At 38.8% G+C, this 22,492-nt stretch overlaps 1 protein-coding gene and 1 long non-coding RNA gene across 5 annotated transcripts in view; both read left to right on the top strand.

Annotated features, from left to right (window-relative positions):
• Window positions 1-22,492, top strand: part of BEST3 (bestrophin 3) — a 52,480-nt gene that overhangs the window by 12,237 nt on the left and 17,751 nt on the right. For 3 of the 4 annotated variants that reach the window (XM_056798450.1, XM_056798451.1, XM_056798452.1), the window contains 4 exons: window positions 8,973-9,127; window positions 10,853-11,167; window positions 14,489-14,569; window positions 15,705-15,856. In XM_056798450.1, coding sequence (XP_056654428.1) covers window positions 8,973-9,127; window positions 10,853-11,167; window positions 14,489-14,569; window positions 15,705-15,856 — 703 coding nt within the window. The remainder of the gene's footprint in view (window positions 1-8,972; window positions 9,128-10,852; window positions 11,168-14,488; window positions 14,570-15,704; window positions 15,857-22,492) is intronic. The other variant, XM_001369520.4, reaches the window with a different exon arrangement.
• LOC130454495 (uncharacterized) lies at window positions 14,580-15,288 on the top strand. The gene is made up of 3 exons (XR_008912088.1): window positions 14,580-14,809; window positions 14,901-15,014; window positions 15,155-15,288. It is a non-coding gene; the product is annotated as an uncharacterized LOC130454495 (long non-coding RNA).

The following is a 22,492-nucleotide window of genomic DNA, read 5'->3' as shown; positions in this document are numbered from 1 at the left end:
GTTGTTTTTAATGACTTTTGAGGAAGGTCTAAGTAACATAAAGGCTTCATGGTATAGTGGAGAGTTGGCCACAGAGCTGAGAAGACCAGACATCATGTTTTGTCTCTAAGAATCTAATAATCTAAAAATCTAATAACTGGATTTCAGGAAAGTCTCTTAAATTCTTAGTGTCCTAAGCCAGAGGTGTCAAGCACCAACCCATGTGGCAGCAACATTTGAGTATATCCCGAACCATATTAAAATGTTGTAAGAATAAATGTAAAATTATGGTGTGATATGGTAAGAGGAGTGGTATGTAGACAGTCAGATGGGAAGGAGTACTCTCTATCAAATCCTAGACTTTCTAGGAAAAGTTCATGGATATATAATGGACAGAAAAATAAAACCTGGAAAACTCTAGTCTAGAACTCAATCTTGTGATTATATAGTACATCATTTAGCATTTTTTGGAACCAAACCCATGATTTCATTGGTATAGGGAAATCCCATGAGGCATCAAAGAAGCAAAGTAGATAGCATGTAGGACTTGTAATCAGGATAGATAAACACAAGTTCAAGTTTGGTCTTAGACCAGCTGTGTGATCCTAAGTCACTAAAAATAAATCTCCTTCTGCCTCAGTTTCCTCATATGTGAAGGGATGATGATAATAATAGCACCTCCAAGGTGAAATGAGAGACTATTTGTAAAGTGCTCTGCAAACTTTCAAGTACTATATAAGTGCTAGTCATCATCATCATTATCATTATCATCATCATATTATTCTAGTGAGGAAATTCTCTCTACCAAAGCAGACCAGCAACTGCTCTGTAACTTGGGGTTCAAGTGGCTCGCCTGGGGTCATTTTGAAGGAAACCCCAGGTGAAAAGTGGATAAGCATCTTTTTTCCACCTGAAACCCATGAAAATAGCCAAGGGTAAAGGGTCAAACTTAAGTATACACATATGAAAGCTCACCTTAATGCTATGCCAATAAATATAGGAGAAGTGGAGGAAAGAGAATATAAGCAAAGTCTGCCACATTCATTTTATTATTATCACATAAGGAGATGAGGCCATGGTTAACTAAATGCTTTACTGTGCTGTCGAGAACCATCTGCTGATAACTCTAAGCATAGATACAAACTCTAAACAGAATTGTCAAGTAGATGAAATTTGATTACCTCTACCCCTCTTTCTAACTTTTTTCTACCAACCCCAGCACTTATAAAGTCCTTAATGTTCCTCCTGATTGCCTCCCCAAAGTAGATCATTAATGTCATTTGCCCCCTTAATGTGCATTTAAATGACTATCTTACCTCTTCCAGTGACACCTAGTGATGTATATGTTCTAAGACATCTCTTATTGTGGAATGATGTGCTATTTATGTATATGATGTTGAAGAGATTTGGAGCATTGTGAGGAGAAAGGATGGGAGAGGAGATAACTTGCCAGTTTAGTCCCTTCTTTCTGTTGTTTTTCTGATGGGGTGGGAAGGATCCTCTATTTCCCTGAAGTCACTGGCCATAGTGACTTCATTACCTTGTCTAGTCCTAAGGTTATCCTGGGAGCTGATATCTGAGTCTACGTAAAGGGACATGTGTCCCCTATGTTGGCTCTCCCAGCTTGGCACATGCCACCTTGTCTCTTCAGGCTGTCCTAGTTCTATGCCAAGGACTCTGGGTAGAACAGGAAGTTCAGGGATGGGGTAAAATGTCATAACTGGCTCTCAGACCCAAGACACAGCTGCTGACACCATCATGGCGAGAGAGGACTGATAAGTAATATAATAAGAGGAATGCAAGGGCTTCATAAGACTTTGGGTTGGGTGGACAGGAGACCCCAATGATAGCCTCCATCCCTTCTGCAAAAATTCACCAGTAAGAAAAGGTCCAAAATACAAGCTAGACTCTATCTAGAATCTCAGTGAGCCTGGTCCCCCTCCCCAAAGAGCATCATCCCTTTTCTCAGGAGAAGAGAAGAAGGATAATCGTATACTTTAAACTCCTGGACAAAGACAGAATATAAGTGAAAGGGGTCAGCGGCCATACTGCAAGCTCTAAATTATCTAGTAAATCACATTAATCTGGGATGCAAGAACATCAAAGTGCATGGTATTTGTGATAATATAAAGACCTAGCTCTCTTGGTAAAACTGTATTATAGATTCAGTTTGTAGATAGGATTATTTCAGCTTTATCTGAGGTCTTCTTTGCACTCGTGAGATGCTCCTAAATACTTGGGACCTGTAGAGAAGGATGGGGCAGGATCCTATTTAGGATAAGGAGACTTTGGGTCTGCCTGAGAACAGTGACATGGGATGGGGAAAGAATGCTTCTTTCTCTTGCCAGATCAGACCCTAGGCCCCAAACTGGCCTTCAACAAGCTTTCAGTGGATTGTGGATTACCCAAATCTCTTCTTAGACCCAGGCTTCTAACCCCAGGGTGCTATCCACAGATCTACATTGAGAACACTTTATGCGTGGCTCTGGGTGCTTCTTCTGGAGCCTCTCCTCATTCAACCCTAACAGGTTAGTTGTTCAGGGGTCTATACCTCTGCCACCCTTCCCTCTAAAAAGCAACTGGTTTTACTCCCTAGTTACAGCTCCAGACATGAGGAATGGTAAAAGGATTTTAGAAAGCAATATATTGAGAAGAGAAAAAGTCCGTCATTGGTTATTCATCCAACAAGCATTTATGATGTGTTCACTAAGCAGTGGAGATGAAAAGGACTAAGAAAACTGTCTGTCCTTAAGGAGCTCACGTTCTAATGTGGGAGACAACTGTAAATAGCTACCTGCATGAAAGATATCCAAAATCTGCTTGGGGAACTCAAATTTAACCATATGCTACTTATTCTTTGGCAGTAGTCCTGATAAGCTCAGACACTGGAGTCCCTGGGAAGCAGATGTGTTTCTGTTGACATCAGTGGTCAAATAATAGCAAGCCAATAACCTAACCATGAGAAGCCAGAGTTAAGTGGTTACGAAGGTAAATATCCTCAATTTAGAAACTATGAGGGGAAGGCTAATTAAATTTAGGGTGGGGGCCCTTCTGGGATAGCAAGATGATTTAATCAGTGGTCTTTTCCTTCCCAAGAAATTAGAAGAGTCTCAGAGACTATTTACTTCCTAGTCTATTGCCAAGGCTTTTGTGTCCTCTTGCAAAGAGGACTCTAGTGAAATCATTCTGCAGCCCTGAACTAGATACTTGGAGGTAAAATGGCACAGGGAAAGCTATACCAGCTGTTCCTCTCCTGGCATGTCTTTCCAAAGCTGAGTCAGTTACCCCGAAAGCCTCATACGATGACTCCAGGAATAGACAGAATGCTTCAGTGGGGAATGGAATGCTTTCCTGGCTTGTGGTGAGATTGAATTATGTCTGAAGGAAAGGGCACACAGAAATGAATTCACTACGAATTAGTCCCACTCAGTGAGCTGCTCCAAAGGGCTGATGCTTGACTGGCTTCACGTGGTTCTATTTTAGAAATTTGCCCACATGGAATCATCAGGTGTTGAGCACAGACTAGGAATATAGCAATTAGCCAATCAATCAACAAGCATTTATTAACAAACATGCCTGCTATCCACCAAGCGCCATGCTAGGCAGTGGGACTACAAAGAAAAAAATGATACAAGCAACCCCAGCCCTCCTGGAGCTTCTATTCCACTAGAAAAAGCAGCACAGACTCACATAAATGAATACAAAATATATTCAAAATAAGTGCAAGTGAAATATACAGCCTAGTATTGGCCTGCTTCTTTCCTCCTATCTCTCTTAAAAAAGACTTTGGGCTGGAGTAGGTAGGTGGCTCAGTGGACAGAGCACCAGGCTTGGAGACCCAAAGTCCTGGGTTCAGAACTAGACAAATCTTCAACCTCAATTGCCGGCTCTTACCATTCTTTACATTGGAACTGATACTTAGTATTGATTCTAAGACATAAAGTCAGGGTTTAAAAGGAGGGGATGAGGCTCTGGGTTCACATATACTGGGGGCTCTTTCTCCCATCCCAATAATTTTATTCCAAGGAAATTTCCTGAATAAGACAGGTATATATCCCATCGTAAATATAGATTCAGATGCAAATAATAGAGATGACGAGTTATTTAGCATAAAGTTGTTTGCCTGTAATTCTACAATTTATGCTTAGATATCCTCTGCCAAATTATTTATTTACCTATTCATTTATTTGTTTGTTTGCTTATTTATTTATTTATTTATTTATTTATTTGTTTGTTTGTTTATTTATTTATTTATTTTTTATTACAATACTCACTTTATTTCCCTCCCTCCCCTCCACCCACCCTTCCTCCAGCAACACACAATTCCACTGGGTATTACTTGTGTCCTTGATCAGAGCCTATTTCCATGCTGTTGATGTTTGCACTATGGTTGATCATTCAGAGTCTACATCCCCAGCCATATCCCCCTCTACTCATGTATTCAAGCAGTTGTTTTTCTTTGGTGCTTTTACTCCCACAGTGTTTCCTCTGAATGTGGATAGTGGTTTTTCTCGTAGGTCTGCCAAATTCTTAATACTGGTCCTGGATCATTCTAGCCATTCTGATTTTCCAGCCAGGTTCTCATTTCTCAATTCTAACTCAGCCTATATTACATAGATAAACAGAGAGACAGACAGGCAGGCAGGCAGACAGACACACACACACATACACAGTGGCATGTATGTATGTGAATATGTGTATATATGTACATATTTGTGTATGTATATTTATTTCTTTTTCACCTCCTTCTTATCCATTCCTCTCCATGAACCATAGCTATTGGATGCTCTGCCAATCTTTCAAATAGACACCATCCAACTCACTACAGCTAAAGATCTATAATGGACAATTATTGCTACCTATAATTCTAAAATAAAGCAAATGATCTCATTAATCACTCATCCTCTATCTTTAAAAAAGAGTGATTTGTACTGCTCTGATCACCTCCAGTCATTTTTCAGTTGGGTTCAATTCTTTGCAATCCCGTTTGAGATTTTCTTGTCAGAGATACTGGAATGGTTTGCCATTTCCTTCTCCAGCTTATCTTACAGATGAAGAACTGAGGCAAACAGGGTTAAATGACTTGCCAGAGGATCACACAGCTAGTAAGTGTCTGAAGCTAGATTTGAACAAATGAGGATAAATCTTTCTGACTCCAGGCTCCCACTCTTATTCACTGTGCCAACTAGCTCTGATCCCACAGGAGGCTTTAGAATTCAATGGAGTTCCAAAGAATAAACAAGTTTTATGAAAATACCTTTCTTACCTACAGAAGTAGAGTTTGAATCATATCAGATAAGACTTAGTTAAAAGAAAAGATACAAGACGCCTCCCAAAGACACTTCCCTGTATAGAAAACTAAGACTTGGAACTTAGAACAAATTATGGAAGGAAAGTATATATGGCCCCTTTCCACCAGCTGCCATACTTTCTCCCCCTGTAACCAGTCTTCATACTCATTCCATTTGTTCACTTGTATTCTTCCCCTTCATAATGTGATTCTATCCTTCTCACCTCTTCATAGGTAGCTTTATCTCAGTTGTGCTTAATATTGAGAAGGCTCCCTCTCTCTGCCATACTAAAGAGGAACATATATGTCAAGGCTGATAGATTTACTCCAACCACTTAGAACACATGGAAATAATTATCTGAACATGTTTATAATCCACCTGAGGTAGGATAGAGGTAGGATAATTCTATGAATTGTGGGAAAGTGTCTGAGTGTTGGAAAGATCTTGAAGGGTCATCCATCAGTATCATTAGAAGTGAGATAGTGTTGCATCAGTACTATTACAGGAGGAGATTAAAATCTTCATTAATTTGCTTTTAATTTGGAAAATTTAATTTAATTAATTAATTTAAAATTTTTTACCATGGTTACAAGATTCATATTCTTTCCCTTCCCTCTTCATAATTCCACTGGGTTTTACATGTGTCATTGTTTAAGACCTATTTCCATATTATTGATATTTGCACTAAGGTGATCATTTGGAGTCCATATCCCCAATCATACATCAACCCATGTGATCAAGCAGTTGTTTTTCTTCTGTGTTTCTGCTCCCACAGTTCTTTCTCTGAATGTGGATAGTGTTCTTTCTCATAAGTCCCTCAGAATTGTCCTGGATCATTGCATTGCTGCTAGTAGAGAAGTCCATTACATTTGATTGTGCCACAGTGTATAAGCCTCTGTATACAATGTTCTCAGTTCTGCTCCTCTCACTCTGCATCAGGTCCTGGAGGTTGTTCTACTTCATATGGAATTCCTCCAGTTCATCATTCCTTTCAGCACAATAGTATTCCATCACCAACACATACCACAATTTGTTCAGCCATTCCCCAATCAAAGGGCATCTCCTCATTTTCTAATTTTTTGCCACCACAAAGAGCGCAGCTATGAATATTCTTGTACATGTCTTTTTCCTTATTATCTCTTTGGGATACAAACCCAGCAGTGCTATAGCTGGATCAAAGGGCAGACATTCTTTTATCGCCCTTTGGGCATAGTTCCAAATTGCCCTCCAGAATGGTTGGATCAATTCACAACTCCACCAGCAATGCATTAATGTCCCAATTTTGCCACATCCCCTCCAACATTTATTACTTTCCTTTGCTATCATGTTAACCAATCTGCTAGGTGTGAGGTGATACCTCAGTATTGTTTTGATTTGCACCTCTCTGATTATAAGAGATTTAGAACACCACTTTTTCATGTACTTATTAATAGTTTTGATTTCTTTATCTGAAAATTGCCTGTTCGTGTCCATTGCCCATTTATCAATTGGGGAATGGCTTGATTTTTTGTACAATTGATTTAGCTCCTTATAAATTTGAGTCATTAGACCTTTGTCAGAGGTTTTTGTTAAGAAGAAAATCTTCATTAATTTGAACTGAAACTAAGGCTTGGTGGACATGGTGGAAGAGACAGAGAGAGACAGAGGCAGAGGCAGAGACAGAGACAGCATAATGGTGAGACCAGCTACCCAATATTGCTACCTCCCAAAATGGAATTAGCCAGTAGAGTTAGTCAACAAAAGCTAGAACACAAATAGCAAATGCATACTAGAAACACTCATGGGTGTCTGGTAAAAATGAGCATGAGATTCTATGCTGTGTTGAATGCTATTTGGTGGATTCATCTGATAGTCAATCTGGAAATTTTCTCTATGCTACTAACACAGACCTTAAGGAATCATGAATATGATTACTGTAGGGATGCTTTGGATGAGAAGCCAAAGTGACCAAAGGAAATCAAAATGACTTATTTTCCCTACAGTGTATCTTGTAGGAATCCTATATATGATAGAGAAGTGTGCAGAGGAAGAATCTGGCCCACTTAAGTGGGAAGGGAAAGAGAAAGGAAGCAAGTATTTAATTATTAAACAACTACTTATGCTTCATACTAGGTATTACACTATATATGTCATATGTAATATATTACATATTAATACTTAATGCTACTATGTGCCAGGTGCTATGTTAAGTATTTTACAAATATTCTTTCCTTTGATCAATCAATCAGCAAATACATGTGAAGTGTTTGTGCCAGGCATTGTTCTAATCATGGGAGATGCAAAAAAAAACAAAAGATAATTCCTGCCCTCAAGAGCATACAATCTAAAGATCCTCACAAAAAACCCTGGGAGTTGAGTGCCATTATTGTCCTCATTTCACACTGGAGGAAATTGTGGCAGGCAAAAGTTAAATGGCTTGCCCTCTCTCTAGTTCTTTGTCTTCCTTACTGATACATTAAACTATTTGAAACTTTTTTCACTGTCTCTTCATTATAATTTCTTCCTTTTGAATCTCTATTCCTAGCACTGAGCACAGTAGTCCCTTCTGTCTGAGATTGCCTCCCGTTCACCCAATATCTCTCATATAAACAGAGTTGTTTGCAGAGTGGTCTTCTCCATTAGGATGGAGCTTCTTGAAGGCGGGCTTATTTTTGCCTTTCTTTTTATTCCCAGTGGTTAGTACAGTGTCTGGCACATAGTAGATGCTGACTACATATTTGTTAACTTAATGACTACTTGAGAACTTAGCAAATAACTCACCAGGTCTATCTGACCCATGACATGAATAATAAGTGATATGAGCAGAAGTTATTTTAAGGTAACTAAAAGGTCTAAAACAAATTATACAAGGTGGCCTAAAAATCGTAGTGCTTTTTAAAGTGTTAATAGCACTAAGACTTTGGGCTGTCCTGTAGATAAATGAATGGCCATTTTGGGAAGTTTCATTGCATATCCTTGTCCATTAAAATCCGATTCTGATGCCTCAAACCAATGAAGAGGTGACTTTAGCTTCCCAAAAGCCATACCAGACTAAGTCATGGAGGGATACAATCTTTGTTAGCCAAGGGCAGACTCTCAGGTCCCTATCAATCCTAAAGAAATGCCGAATCTCTCAAGGACAAAATGGGAATGGAAACTGGACTAGAAATTCCCAAGTGGGGATTCGCCTCTAACAATGCAGATTGCACCTTCCATGTCATTTATAATCTTAGAGAACTGCCCAAACTTGTTAAGGGTCAGAGATGGTATTTGCATCCAGGTTTTCTTGTCTAGCTCTCTATCCACCATACTGCATTGCCTCTTACTCAAAGGCAAAATTGTGTCAACTAGAGGATATTAAAAGTGTAGCGGGTTTATTGTTACAAGCTAAGTGAACGAGTCTGCTACATTTAGCAAGAGGAAGTAGTCAACAACCATGACTATGAACCAGACACTCTGGGTTCTGAGCCATTGATTTTGAGCAACAAATCATAGAATCATAGAATTTCTGTTGGAAGGGACCTCAGTGGCCATTAAGTCCAACATATTCCATATAAGAATGCCATCTCCCCAGGGAGAGTGTGAGCTCCTCAAGGATTAGAGCTTTACCTTACATATTTGTTTTGGAGATCCTCAATAGGCCAACATATGAGATTGTCCCCCCAAAAGCTTGAATTGGGTGAGAAACACTTTATACTTCAGCTATCTTTCTTTCCTATATAGGCTTTATGACAGCAGAAGAAAGAAAATTATTTGACCACCTTAAATCTCCTCATCTGAAATACTGGGTTCCATTCATCTGGTTTGGAAATTTGGCATCGAAAGCCCGAAAAGAGGGAAGAATCAGAGACAGTGTTGATCTACAATCATTAATGACTGTAAGTACTTCCTAACCTGAAGACAAAAGTTAGCAGTCATGGATCAAGAAGCAAGAATGATCATCGCCATTACACTGGTTGGTAATTTTTCTCCACAAAGGCACCAAGGGAGCCTCGATCTAAATGAGGCTAAAGTGTCTAACTCCAAGGGACCCCTGGTCCCAAGCAACACTGGTCAGTCTGAAAAGAGAGGCTGCAGCAAGTTCTCTCTGTGGGAGAAAAATAGTTAATCTTTTCCAAAAATTAACAAAAACTCCAGACTCCTAAAACTCCTTACCAAAATGGTTAGAATAACTTTATTAGCAGTTTTAATCCTTATCCTTCCATCCAGAGAAGAGCAAAATGACCTAGCAGTTAAAGAGCTGACCTGGGACTCATGTCTGACACCTACTGACTGTGTGATCTTGGGCAAGTCATTAATATGCCCATGGCAGCTCTTTAATATTGTCAGTTGCAGAGCCACTGATAGTCTGCTTTGGTAGAGGCAGTTTCCCATTGGAAATCACAGGTTTAGTAATTAAAAAAAAAACAACCCTTTTCACCATTACACTTACCAATATCTGAAATCATAAGTTGATAGACTCATAGGATAAAAGATATAAAGTTGATAGGAATTTAAGAGAGAACATAATTCAAAGCCCTCATTTTGCAGACAAAGAAACTGAAGCCCAGAGAGTTTAATCTCTAGCACATGATCACATGTGCAATAAATAAACAATTGGGTCCTCTGATTCCATTCTAAAAATTTAAATTTAAAAAATGTTCACATTCACTTGTTACTTTCATTACAACATCCCTCTGAAGTAAATTCAACTATCATTCTCTCCATTTTACAGATGAAGAACAGTCTCAACTAGGAGTTTGAGTGACTTACACATAGAATCAGAATTTAACTCAGGTTTTCAATTCTATGTTCATTATTCCATCTGCTCAGCCCTATTGCCTCACTGATGAAGGACTAAAGACGATAAAAGAGAGGTAGCAGGTTAGGGTGGAAAAAGTATTGAGCTTGGAATAAGACAAGACCTGGGTTCAAATTCTAACTTTAACACTTACTTTGTGACTATGGATTCCGTTCTATAAGCCTCAGTTTCCTCATCTACCAATAATGCTTGCCTCATAAAGCTGCTTGGAAGTTTGAATGAGATAACACATATAAAGTGCTTTGTAAGCTTTAAAGCTTTATACCTTCATCAGTTATGATGATCATAATGATGGTTATAAGGTGAGACATAACTGCAACATCCTGAGCCTTTGTTTCCTCTTGAAAATTCCATATTCAATGGAAATAGGTCTTGATAAATGACACATGTAAAACCCAGTGGAATTACATGTTGGCTATGGGACAGGGTGAGGAAAAGAAAAAGAATCTTGTAACCATGGGAAAATAATCTAAATTAATTAAATAAAGTTTCCCAAATTAAAAAAAAAGAAAATTCTACATTCAGATTAATGGTATATCCTTCCAATCCATTAGTTTAGGAAGTGACATGTTTTGGCAGTATTGTCTGACTTAAAGCATTTTAAAAATTTTTTCCATTAACTGCTTTTCTTGGCACCTTATATCTCAAGACAACCTGTCTAATAAACATTATAGATACAGCTTGTAAATGCCATGTCTACATCTTTAATCCTCATTTATATTCATCCCTCATCCATTCTTACTACCACCAGCCCCTCACTATTATTTTAACAAGTCACAAAAGCTGTCTGTTTCTGGATTAGGAGATGAATCGGTATCGATCTTGGTGCAGCCTCTTGTTTGGTTATGACTGGGTTGGGATTCCACTCGTCTACACTCAGGTAGAGAATCATTTACAAACTCTATTTGGACTTCCATATCGCCATCTTGGTTTTCTCTCTTACAGAGATTTCTCTTTGTTTCAGGTAGTCACTCTTGCTGTCTACACTTTCTTCTTCGCATGCTTGATTGGACGGCAATTTTTGGATCCCACCAAAGGCTATGCAGGGCACGACTTAGATCTCTACATTCCCATCTTTACCCTCTTACAGTTCTTCTTCTATGCAGGATGGCTCAAGGTAGTCAACAATTTAATCCCTAGCCACTGAGAACTGGTTCGCCATTTCTCCCATCAATTTCATCTCATTGAGAAACTAAGGTTATGTCTACACCATGTGCCAAATCACCTTCGCTGGGTCCTTCGGAGCTCATTCTTTGGGAGAATAAGAGTGGGATTACCATTGATCCATCAATAGTCATTTATTAGGTGACTATTATGTGCCAGATACTGGAGAGACAAAGACAAAAATGAAATAGTTCCTGTCCAAAGCAGTGTGGCATACTGCAAAGGCTCTGGATTTGAGTTGGAGGAAGTAGATCTAATCCCACTCTGCCACCTGCTACTCATCTCAAATCATTTAATCTCTAGGCTTCACTTGTCTCATCTGCAAAATGAAGATTTGGACTAGGTGATCTCTAGGGTCCTTTCCAGCTCTAAATCCCATCAACAAATAGGTCAGGGGTATTATGATTTTGCAACTGGGGAAGAAATTGGCAGCTGATGTTGAATACAGAATGACAATAGCACAAAGTAGTTCCCAAATGGCAAGCACTTAAATGAGGATGGGCACTTCATTGATGGCTATTTTTTAAATTTACTAGGATGAATGCCCTCATTAGGTATATAATTTACAAATTATCATCCAAATGCATATTTACATAGATTCTTTGTGCCCTAGTAGCCAAGGACAAAGAGTAAAAGTTGTGAGCTTTGAACTGGGAATATCTTGCCTCTTCCCTGAACAACAAAGAATTAAGCATTAATAGTTCTGATGATAATCATCTACAGGTTGTCAACTTGTTTCTGTTTCACCTTCTGAAAAGTAATTACCATACAATGAAGCAGACACCTTTAAGTATACACTATGGATAGAGACTGTCCCACAGCACTCAACTGGACACCCTTTCCAACAATAAAAATGCTGTGACACAAAACAGGATAAATCAGAATGAAGATGAGAAATGCCAGGATCAATATCAATTTGGTATTTGGGGAAATTAAAAATAATTCTGGACAATTCCCATAGTGGCACAGGGTGTGTTTGTTTTGATCTAATATGTCTGCAGAAATATCAGTGACCTGATTCTCCTACTAGATTATTTCCCCTATATGAACATCCAAAAGAGAGTCATGTGGTGGGGGGACCCAAGATGATGCTATAATTAAATTATCTGTAATTCACTTGAGAGAAGGCAAAGGAGCATAGGATAATGGATAAAGTTTTGAGCTAGAAAGATTTCAGGGCCTGTGCTCTATCCATTGTCTCTCCTGGTCATACATACAGAGAAAGAAAAACAGAGAAGGTGCATGAAACTGCAGGGCTCTGTTATGTGTGAATTGCCTTTCTTTTTAAGTATTTGATAATACCAACCTACAGATTTCAAGAGTTCTTCTGGTGTGGCCTATAGAGGAAATAGGAAGATAAGGGAGACTGTGGAGTGCCTGAAGTTAGCTTTAAAAAAAAGAAAGAGCCAAAAGATAGCAAGAGATTAAAGATCCTCAAGAAAGTAAGGAGGATAGTGGGACAATCTGCTGGCAAAGACAGGAAGGGAACAGGTTAAGGATTCAATCTTTTAGCCAAGGGTCAGCTTGAACAAAGACTGAAGAACAGGAAGAAATAGAGGGGGGTGGTGTCAAGGGCATGGGAAATGCTAAGAGGAGAAGAAGGAGCTCCCCGAAATTGACATCAGTTTTCTGGGAAGTATGGGGCTGACAACTCATGGGGATGATGTCATTTTAAAGTGTGCGCCATTTTCCTCAAAACAGACCCAACAGGTAGGCAGTATAAATATTTCTGTCCCCCATTTCACAGAGGCAGAAACTCAGGTTTAAGAGATCAAGTAATCTGCCTGTGGTCATAGTTTATCAGTGTCTGAGACAAGACTCCATCCCAGGATTCAGCCCTCATTCTCAATGTTACCACATCTCTCTTCCTGATTTTTTCCTCATCTCCTGCTTCCCCAGCTCTTGCAAGCCTAGTCCAGGTAATACTGCTATCTCCTCTCCTTCTGGGATGAGTTCATAGCTCTGGGGATATGCAGCAAGTACTTTATACTTTTATATGGTCTGTGCCACTGGCACATCATTGCTTATTAAATATGTATTGATTTGACTGTAGCTGAAAACAACAATAATAAGTTCCTGGAATCATTTATGACTAATTCCTAGACAAGCATAGATTTCTACCAATACAATAATCATTTATTTATTTATTATCATTTTATGATAGATGATAAATTGATAAATGACAAAATGATATATATTTATCTTTTAATTTATTGAAACAGAACAATGATTTATTTAGGCTCCATGTAAACACAGAGCATGTAAAAGGAACAGAAGGTAGGCCAGAAAGAAGATCAGACTAGCTGGAGAGCTTTGAAATTTACAGGTTGATGTTATTAAATGCTTTAAGAGAGAAGCAATCCATACATAATAGACACCTGCAGTTCCATGTACTTTTTCTGTTCTATCTCTCCATCCATGTATCTATGTGTCTACCTATGATCTAATGAATCCACGAGCATCTCTCCATCCATGTATCTATGTATGTATCAATCTATCCATCCATGTGTCTATGTATCCATCTATGTATCTATCTGTCCATCTATCATCTATCTATCTATCTATCTATCTATCTATCTATCTATCTATCTATCTATCTAATTTATCTGTCTGTCTGTCTAATGAGTAGGAAGGATAGTGGAAGATGAGTTCCAATCCAGACTCAAAGACTTAACTTCTGTCTGCCTCAATTTTCTCATTGATAAAATGGGGATAATAACAGTACTTATTTCTCAAGTCTAATGTGAGATTAAATCAGATAATATTCCTAAAGCACTTTGTAAACCTGAAGGCACTTTAGAAATACTAATTATCTAAATGCAAATGCCTATCATTTTTGGCATTTTTTCTAAGTTCAGAATAAAAATTAAAATCAACTTTTTATGAATGTGATGACTTGATCATTGCTACCTGGAACAGCAGAGACAAAGACCCAGCTTCTTGAACTTTGCTTTAGACCATGATAGACCCTTTAATTGGAAGTAGCTATTGTTCAGTGGTTAGAGTTCAAATCAAGCTTTGGGACACTTCTTGGTTGTGTGACCCTGGGCAGATCATTTAACCTCTGACTGCCTGACCAAAAGATCCACTGGAGAAAGAAATGGAAAACCACTCCAGTAACCAGTCAGAAAAACCCCATGGACAGCCATAGAGTCTGGCACAACTGAACAACAGATCCCCCAAAAGAACAAAGAATTAAAAAACTTTTTTTTTCTTAAAGTGTTCCATTTCTCTTAGTTTTTAGGTCTTACTGGGGGTTTGTTCTTAACTACAGGTGGCCGAACAACTTATCAACCCATTTGGTGAAGATGATGACGATTTTGAAACTAACTGGTGTATAGATAGAAATTTACAGGTCAGTGGCTTTTCCCTCCCATCCCACAGGCAACCATTCGGAGTGCTAAATCTCTGACAATATACCAGAATGTTCATAAAGGCTCTAGAGCTGTGCTTGGGAATGTGGTAAACAGCCTCGGCAGTTAATGGCAACAAACTGACTCTCCATGACCTGTCCATTTCCCCTCTGAGTGTGCCAGCTCTTCTCACATAGGACTGAATCTGGGTTGCTGGGATACTTAGCCCCGCCAATGTCTTTGTAAGTTCAATCCACTCTTCAGAACCCCCTGCCCTTCCAGTGGAGAAACTGAGGCCTCGTGACTAATTGATTCTTCAATCTCTTTCTCTAGTGCCGCCAGACACAAATCATGTAAATGGTTGCCCATCTCAAGATGGTGTAAGACCCCAAGTTCACAGAGGTGACCAGATGTTAGAGATGTCTGATCACTGGGAATCTGGGCCAGGTCAGAATCAGCCAATTAGTCCCTTGCCCTCACCCCTCAAAGGCAGCTTGGGAGGGAAGTGCTGCAGGTATTCAGAGACCTAGTCTAGGGAAGTATTCCTGGCGGGAAGACCCAACACCAGCTTCCTCTTCCCCCCACAGGTCCATGGCCAATTGAGTAGAGGCCAGCCCGTGCTCCAGTCACTACTGCTTTGTTTTTGTATGAGTCTTCCCTTAAAGGATCCCCAACATCATAGAGAGGACCACATTGTCTAGGTCCAAGACTAGTCTACGCTTAGCACAAAACGCAGCACCAAGAAGGTAAGCAACTTGCCTAAGGTCACCTGAAGCATTAGAGGCAGAGTCACATCAAGAGGCTGGTGATGGTCTCTGCTCCAGGGTCAGAGGCACACCATTGAGTCTATGCTGTTTGGTTCCTCAATCCCAGACCTGGTCTGTGGGAGCTTCACCTTCATCCTACATGTAAAGTATATGGGGGTTGGAGTCATGAAGACCTGAGTTCAAATCCTTTCTCTGCCACTTAACCACCTAGGTGACCTTAGGCAAGTAACTTAACCTCTCTCCATCTGTTTCCTTCTCTGTAGAAAGAGGAGAGTTGGATTGGAGGTCTCTAAGGTCCCTTCCAGTTCAAAGACTGTGTTTCTATAATCCTCTGATCTGTTCCATTCTAACAACATGATGATGGTCTTAGGTATCCCTTTTGGCTGTGGATGAAATGCACATGAGTCTACCCAAGATGAAGAAGGATATTTACTGGGATGATTCAGCTGCACAGCCGCCATATACACTGGCAGCTGCTGACTACTGCATTCCCTCCTTCCTGGGATCAACGATTCAAATGGGGTAAATACCATATCTTTTGTCAGCAGCCTCAGTAGATAAGAATAAGACTGATCATCAAGCTGTTCTTTCTGTAGGTGGCACAATGGATAAAGCACTGGGCCTGGAATAAAAGAGGAGGGTTCAATTATAGGAATGGATGAGGGTCACCCAGAAATAACTATAAATATAAAGACAAAAAGTGATATATGAAAACAAAAGTCATCAATAAAAGGAAGGAAGGAAGGAAGGAAGGAAGGAAGGAAGGAAGGAAGGAAGGAAGGAAGGAAGGAAGGAAGGAAGGAAGGAAGGAAGGAAGGAAGGAAGGAAGGAAGGGAGGGAGGGAGGAAGGAAGGACCTAGCCATGTAACAGCACTTATATTGCATAGTGGCTAGAGTTTCTGGGTTGGAATTAGGAACACTCATCTTCCTGAGTTCAAATCTGGCTTCTGACATTTACTAGCTATGTGATCCTGGGCAAGTCTCTTAACCCTGTTTACCTTTTTCCTAAATTGTAAAATGAGGTAATAATAACTTTCCAGAGTTGTTTCAAAGATCAGATAAGTGGATATTTGTAAAGTGCTTAGCACAATGCGATAGTACATAGTAGGTGTTATATAAATGCTGGTTATTATGATTGTTATTTTTCTTATTTCTCATCTCTGGTCCTGAAATTATTTTATGATTACCCACAAAACTGGTTTCTCATACCTATGAATTTATCCAAGTTTAGTTGTAATTGATAGTTTCAAAATTGGGTAGGGGGAAAGGAAAAGAAAGTGCTAATGTGGGAATGAATTTAAGAATGACTTGCTTTTCTGATCCTGAAGCAAAGTTGCATTTTATTTTGTTTTTAATATTAAGTGAAGAGCCTACTTACTTTGAGCTTCTTAAGTGTATCTGTGTATTTGAGGTTTTCATAATGTGATGACTTTGTATCTACATTAGTTCCCAAATACTCAAGGTATTCAAAAAAGTTCTTTGATGGCATTATTAATCTAGATGGAGCTCACATAATGCTAGGGACAAAAGATTTTGCTAGAATAATTTTCTTTAATATCCTTAGTCTTTCTAAAACATGAGAACTTTAAACCTATTGTAGTTATATCAATGTAGTTTGCACTCAAGTTACCCTGGGACCCAAAGAAATTAGTGAAAACAAATGAAAAGAAAAGAAAACAAGTATAGTTAATGGTAAAAGAAATAAGTTATAGTGCTAATTTTTTTAAATGGTGAGGGAGGATTTAGTATCTGCCTTCTATTCCAGATCATGTTTACCTTTGTTCCACTACTGTCATGATCCATTCTTTTTCATACACAAGATGCCTGTCCTATTCTCCTCTTTTCCTTCAGGGCTTTGCCCTCAGTTAGCTATTAACAAATAATAGGAATATTGAAACTCTAATGAGGAATTCTTAGAGACCAGAAGTCCTTCAAGATTCAAAGGAAGTGAACTCCAATGATGGAATTCCAAACATTGTGGCTGGTGATAAGGGAACTAGTTTTGGTCAAGGAGATCTAGATAGAAGCCTTCAAATCATCTCACTAATACTTGAAAGTATATTTTAATTCCATTTAGCAAAGATTTATTAAAGATCTGCTCTTGAAAGGGCAGTGACTTAATTGAAACTGTACATTCTCCTTCAGTGATCAGCCTTTTTTGCCCAGTTCAGACTGGCCAGTATTAGCCTCATTCTTATTTTCTATCCATCATTCTAGAGTCTCCTTAAAGAGTAATTTATTCATTCCCTGTCTTTTTAAGACTTTGTGTAACATATTCTATGATGACAGATCTTGAGTTCATCTGGCATATTTCTTAATTTGGTAGCTAAAATTGTGATTTTTTTATGGACTTGTTTTGTCGTCCAGAATATAAATATAGAGGGAACTATAAATATTTGATTTTCTCTCTAGTTGATGCTAAATGTCTGAAGAGCTAGCTAACAGGCAAGAGTTACCAATACTCCTGACATATATAAATCATTGCTATTACTATATCTAGGTCACTGTGGGTAATTACTATGAAGAATTGAATTTTCAGTGTTTAATCAGTTGTTTTTCCATAGAATTCCAGGGTGTTCTCTCTCTGTGACTCTGTCTCTCCCTCTGTTTCTGGATTCCCCTCCCCCCCTTTCTCTCACCCTTTATTTCTCTCTCTCTCTCTCTCTCTCTCTCTCTCTCTCTCTCTCTCTCTCTCTCTCTCTCTCTCTCTCTCTCTCTCTCTCTCCCTCTCTCCCCCTCTCTTCTTTATCTCTGTGTGTGTCTCTCTCATTATTTTTCTTAATGCTTTCACTATGTTTCTCTACATTCATTCTTTAATTCAGATTTTTACATCAGTCTTCATAGTTTTTTTAGACTTGGTTGCATCACATCTCCCCAAGCAAGAGAGGGCTGTCTAGATACTGGATCATAAAATTTTAGAACTCCACAAGACTGTAATGACTATCCAGTTGAAATCCTTCATTTTACAGATGAGGAAACTTACAGAAAGGGATATAAATTTTGGAGCTAATAGGAACTAACAGGAGAGTTATTGAAGTTCCTGAACTATGGGACAGGAAACATAACTCCTAAAATGAAAACTAAGGAGCATGTTATATGAAGGCAAAATAAAAACTATCAATCCAGAGAAAGAAGATTGCCATTAAGAAAGATGCTAGATTGAATCAAGTGATGGCAGCTGACACCACAAAAGTAGGACATTTATGAAAGAAGTAGTTGGATTTAGCTGGAGTTAGTGGATTGGAGTAATGACTTTTATATTAACAAATAGATTTCACAGATGGGTGATTGACCCTTTGACAGACAGACGTCATGCAGTCAGGACAGAAATCATCAATCAAGATATTATTGGACACTCATCTCTGTCTTTGTTTCCTTATCTGAAAATTGCCTTAGTGATCTGTTGTGAGAATCAAATGAGATAATTTCCAAAAAATACTTTGCAAACCCTAAAATGCTACACAGATCTAAGTTATAATGATTACTTCTTAGCTTCTGAACAAGACCCCCTAAACTGTGTGATAATCTTTAAGTGAATCATAAAAGTAAGCATTGTGAAGAAAAAAGATATGAGAGGTGAATATTACAAAAATGGTAGCTGTTTAGCTTCCAAACTGAAAACTGACCCTTCTTTGCTGCCATATTGTTGCACAAGGAAATGCCCCCTCCCAAAAGTGGCCTGTGGCTCTGTCACATTTAAATGACAAATTTAACTTCCTCCATCTTTTCTATTTAGAATTCAGTTTATAACCATGGCTCTTACAGCCCAGGGATTATAAAAGCAAGAGAATTCGGTTCCATATGGACCAAAAGAACCAGTCAACAGTCACCTGAGAAATTCTTCTTCATTCCTTTCCCTACAATAATCAACATTCTGTAGGATCACAGGATCTTAGATGGGGAGCAGGAAGAGGCTCAAGGGATCATTTAATTCAACTCTCATTTTGCAGAAGAGGTAACTGAGACCAGGAGAGGTAAGGTGACTTGCATATTTTAGGTAATAAGTAACAGTTGAAGATTTGAACCCATGTCATTTCCACAAGAATGCAGTTTTGAGGCAGAATTTCTTTTTGCTCTGTATTTTAAAATGTGGTCATTCCAGTGGCACATATCCTAAGGACTAAGTAAGTATTCATTACTAAAATGCAGTCAAGTATTTCTTGCCTATTGAGTCTAAGTGAAAATTATATTTTGGCCTCTTTTTCAATACTCATCTACCACTCCCCCATCAAAAAAAAAAATCATGGGCAGTGCTGTAAAATGGGCTAGAGAAGGAAATATAAAACTATTCCAATATCTTTGCCAAGAACCCCCCCATGGGGTCTTGAAGGGTCAGACATGACTGAAATGACAATATTAACAATGACCTTTCCTCGATCTTCATTTTTCTTGATCTGTCTGAGGCATTCGATACTGTCAGTTATCTTCTATTCCTGGATAATCTCTCCCCTCTGTGTTTTTGTGACACTGCTGTGTGTGTGTGCATGTGTCTCTCTCTGGGTTCTTCTCCTGCCTGTCTGAGTCCTCCTTCTTAGTCATCTTTGTGGAATCGTCACATGTCATGTCCATTAATCATGAATGTTCCCAAGGTTCTGTTCTGGACCCTCTTCTCTTTTCCCCATAAACTCGCTCACCTGGTGATCTCATCAAGTCTCATGAATTTAATTATCTTCTCTAACCAAATAACTTCCAGAGCTATATTTCTATCTTTAATCTCTCTACTGAGATCCAGGCACACATTATTATTGGACATTTCAAACTGGATGTCCCATTGATATCTCAAATTCACCCATTAAAAACAGAACTCATTATCTTCACCACAAACTCTACCCTCTTCAAAACTTTTCTGTTTCTGTGGAGGTCATGAACATCTTTCCCCATCACCCAATATCAGCCTAGACTCTTCATTTTCCTTCACTCCACAGATACACCTAGTTTCCAAATATTGTTGTTTTTTTCTCTACAACATCTTTTATCTAAGCCTCCTTCTCTCTGCTCACATCGTTGGTCACAACTGCTACCATATTCTCCATCAGTTTCACCTTATTACTGTCCCCACTTTCTTGTTTTCTATCGCTATCTCCCTAAATCCTTGAAAAACTACATATCCTGCCAACCCTGCCAGTTATTGACCCATACTCCTTGAAAGATCCATCTACATTCAGTGCTTCCTCTCCTCTCAATCTCTTCCAAATTCTCGGTAATCTGAATTCAGATCTCATCATTCACTTGAAACTGCTCTCTCCAAGGTTGCCAATGATCTCTTAATTGCCATATTTAATGACCTTTTGTCGGTGAGGTGGTACAATGAATAGAACACTGAGCTTGGAATCAGGAAGACTCGTCTTTATGAGTTTAAGTCAAATGAACCTTCACCCTCATTCAAGATCTCACTGCCTCTCATCTGAACTGTTTTACTGGTCTTCTGATTGGTCTCCCTGATTCAAGTCTCATCCTTCCACACAGCTGCTGAAGTCATTTCCCTAAAAGATGGGTCTGATCATAAAACCCATCCTTCTCATGGAAGCTCCAATGCCTTCCTATTACATCCAGGATAAACATAAACTCCTCTGTTTGGCCCCATCCTCCATTCCAACCTTACACATGACTCCCTTCCATTCACTCTATCATATAGCCATATTTTAGGCAAGATACTATGCTGAACATTGAACATAAGTTATAAATGTATATTTCTAAAGTTAAGGAAGTTATGATCTGGAATGAGACAAAGATATAAAAAGAAAATGAACAATGAAAGATGGCATATGCCAATAGTGGTAGAGACTTATGGTAGAGAAGCCACATGAATAGAGTCAGGAAGACCTACATTTAGAATTCTGCTCTGACACTCATTAGTTATGTGGCCATGGGCAAATCCCTTAACCTCTCTGAACTACTGCTTCCTTATCTATAAAATGAGGATATTAATACCTAAGATTATACCTTATTAGGTCATTGGGAAACTTAAGTGAGATAAAGCCCAAAAAGTCTTTATAAATTCTAAGGTATATAGTTGTTGGCTATTATTATGCTTCTAGTACATTGTATACAATAAATGCTTACTGGACTAAATTTAATTGAATAAATGCTACATCAAAGATGGCAGCTTACTGAAGCCTGGGGTGACTAAGGAGGATTAGGCCTGGTCTCTGAAGAAAAGTCTGATATTGTTACCAGCCACTTAACACAATGATTGGCATAGAATAAATGTTTATTGACTGACTAGAAGAGAGGGAGAAATATTCCAGGCAGGGGAAATAGCAGAATTCTAAGGGTAAGGTTAAAAAAAAAACCTCTCTAATTAAGACAGAGCCTATTCTAGATAAGTATATCTAGATTTGATTTTTTTTTATTTTTGATATTTGATATTTGATACTTTAGAACAATTAAAATTCAAACTGCAAATATATTCCAAACTGCCAATGTGCGGGGCCAACAGACCCCCCCCCCCACCGGCTGACATGGTCACGGTGGGAAGCCAGGAACTGCAAAGCAGCCCCCTGAGAATTAAAAGTTCCCCACCAACCCCCTTTCTGTGACTTTTCTCCCCAACTTCCCCCACTAATGGACTTGTTATAATTATTAATCTCTCCACAATACAGGAGAAATAATATGAGAGCAAATACTTAAAGGATCAATATATACCCCACTTTAATCCCCTAGATAATTACCCCCAAAAGATGGCAGTTAAAGAATCAAAGCCCAAAGATTATTACCCATAACCCCTCCTTTCTCAAGCACAAGATATGCCCCAAGGCCCTACAATAAACACTGGCCAAATGCTTGAGCACCATAATACATTTTTCCTTACAGTTATCACATGCCAGTGAATTTGTTGATGAACAGATACCAGGCAGCATTGCTAGGCACTTCAAAGTAACACAAGAAAAACAGAACTTGTAAACTGAGGAAAACCCCAAAACTGGTCTGCTTTAAGTCACCTTTTAATTTTATACCTAGATATGAAGATGTTTTGTTATTCATCTCCCAAGCAATTGTGATTGATAGTGAACGCTGATTAAAAGCACAATGAATCCTCTCAGCAAGTCAAGGGGCACTAACCTACAAATGACTTCATTCACACTATTCGTATCCATCACAGAGTGTTGTAGAAACCTAGTAAATGATCACAGAATTCTTTGTTGTAGTAACATCACA

The sequence above is a fragment of the Monodelphis domestica genome, chromosome 5 (genome assembly GCF_027887165.1).
Source record: "Monodelphis domestica isolate mMonDom1 chromosome 5, mMonDom1.pri, whole genome shotgun sequence".
Taxonomy (NCBI): domain Eukaryota; kingdom Metazoa; phylum Chordata; class Mammalia; order Didelphimorphia; family Didelphidae; genus Monodelphis; species Monodelphis domestica.
This window is presented reverse-complemented; position numbering and strand designations above follow the sequence as displayed.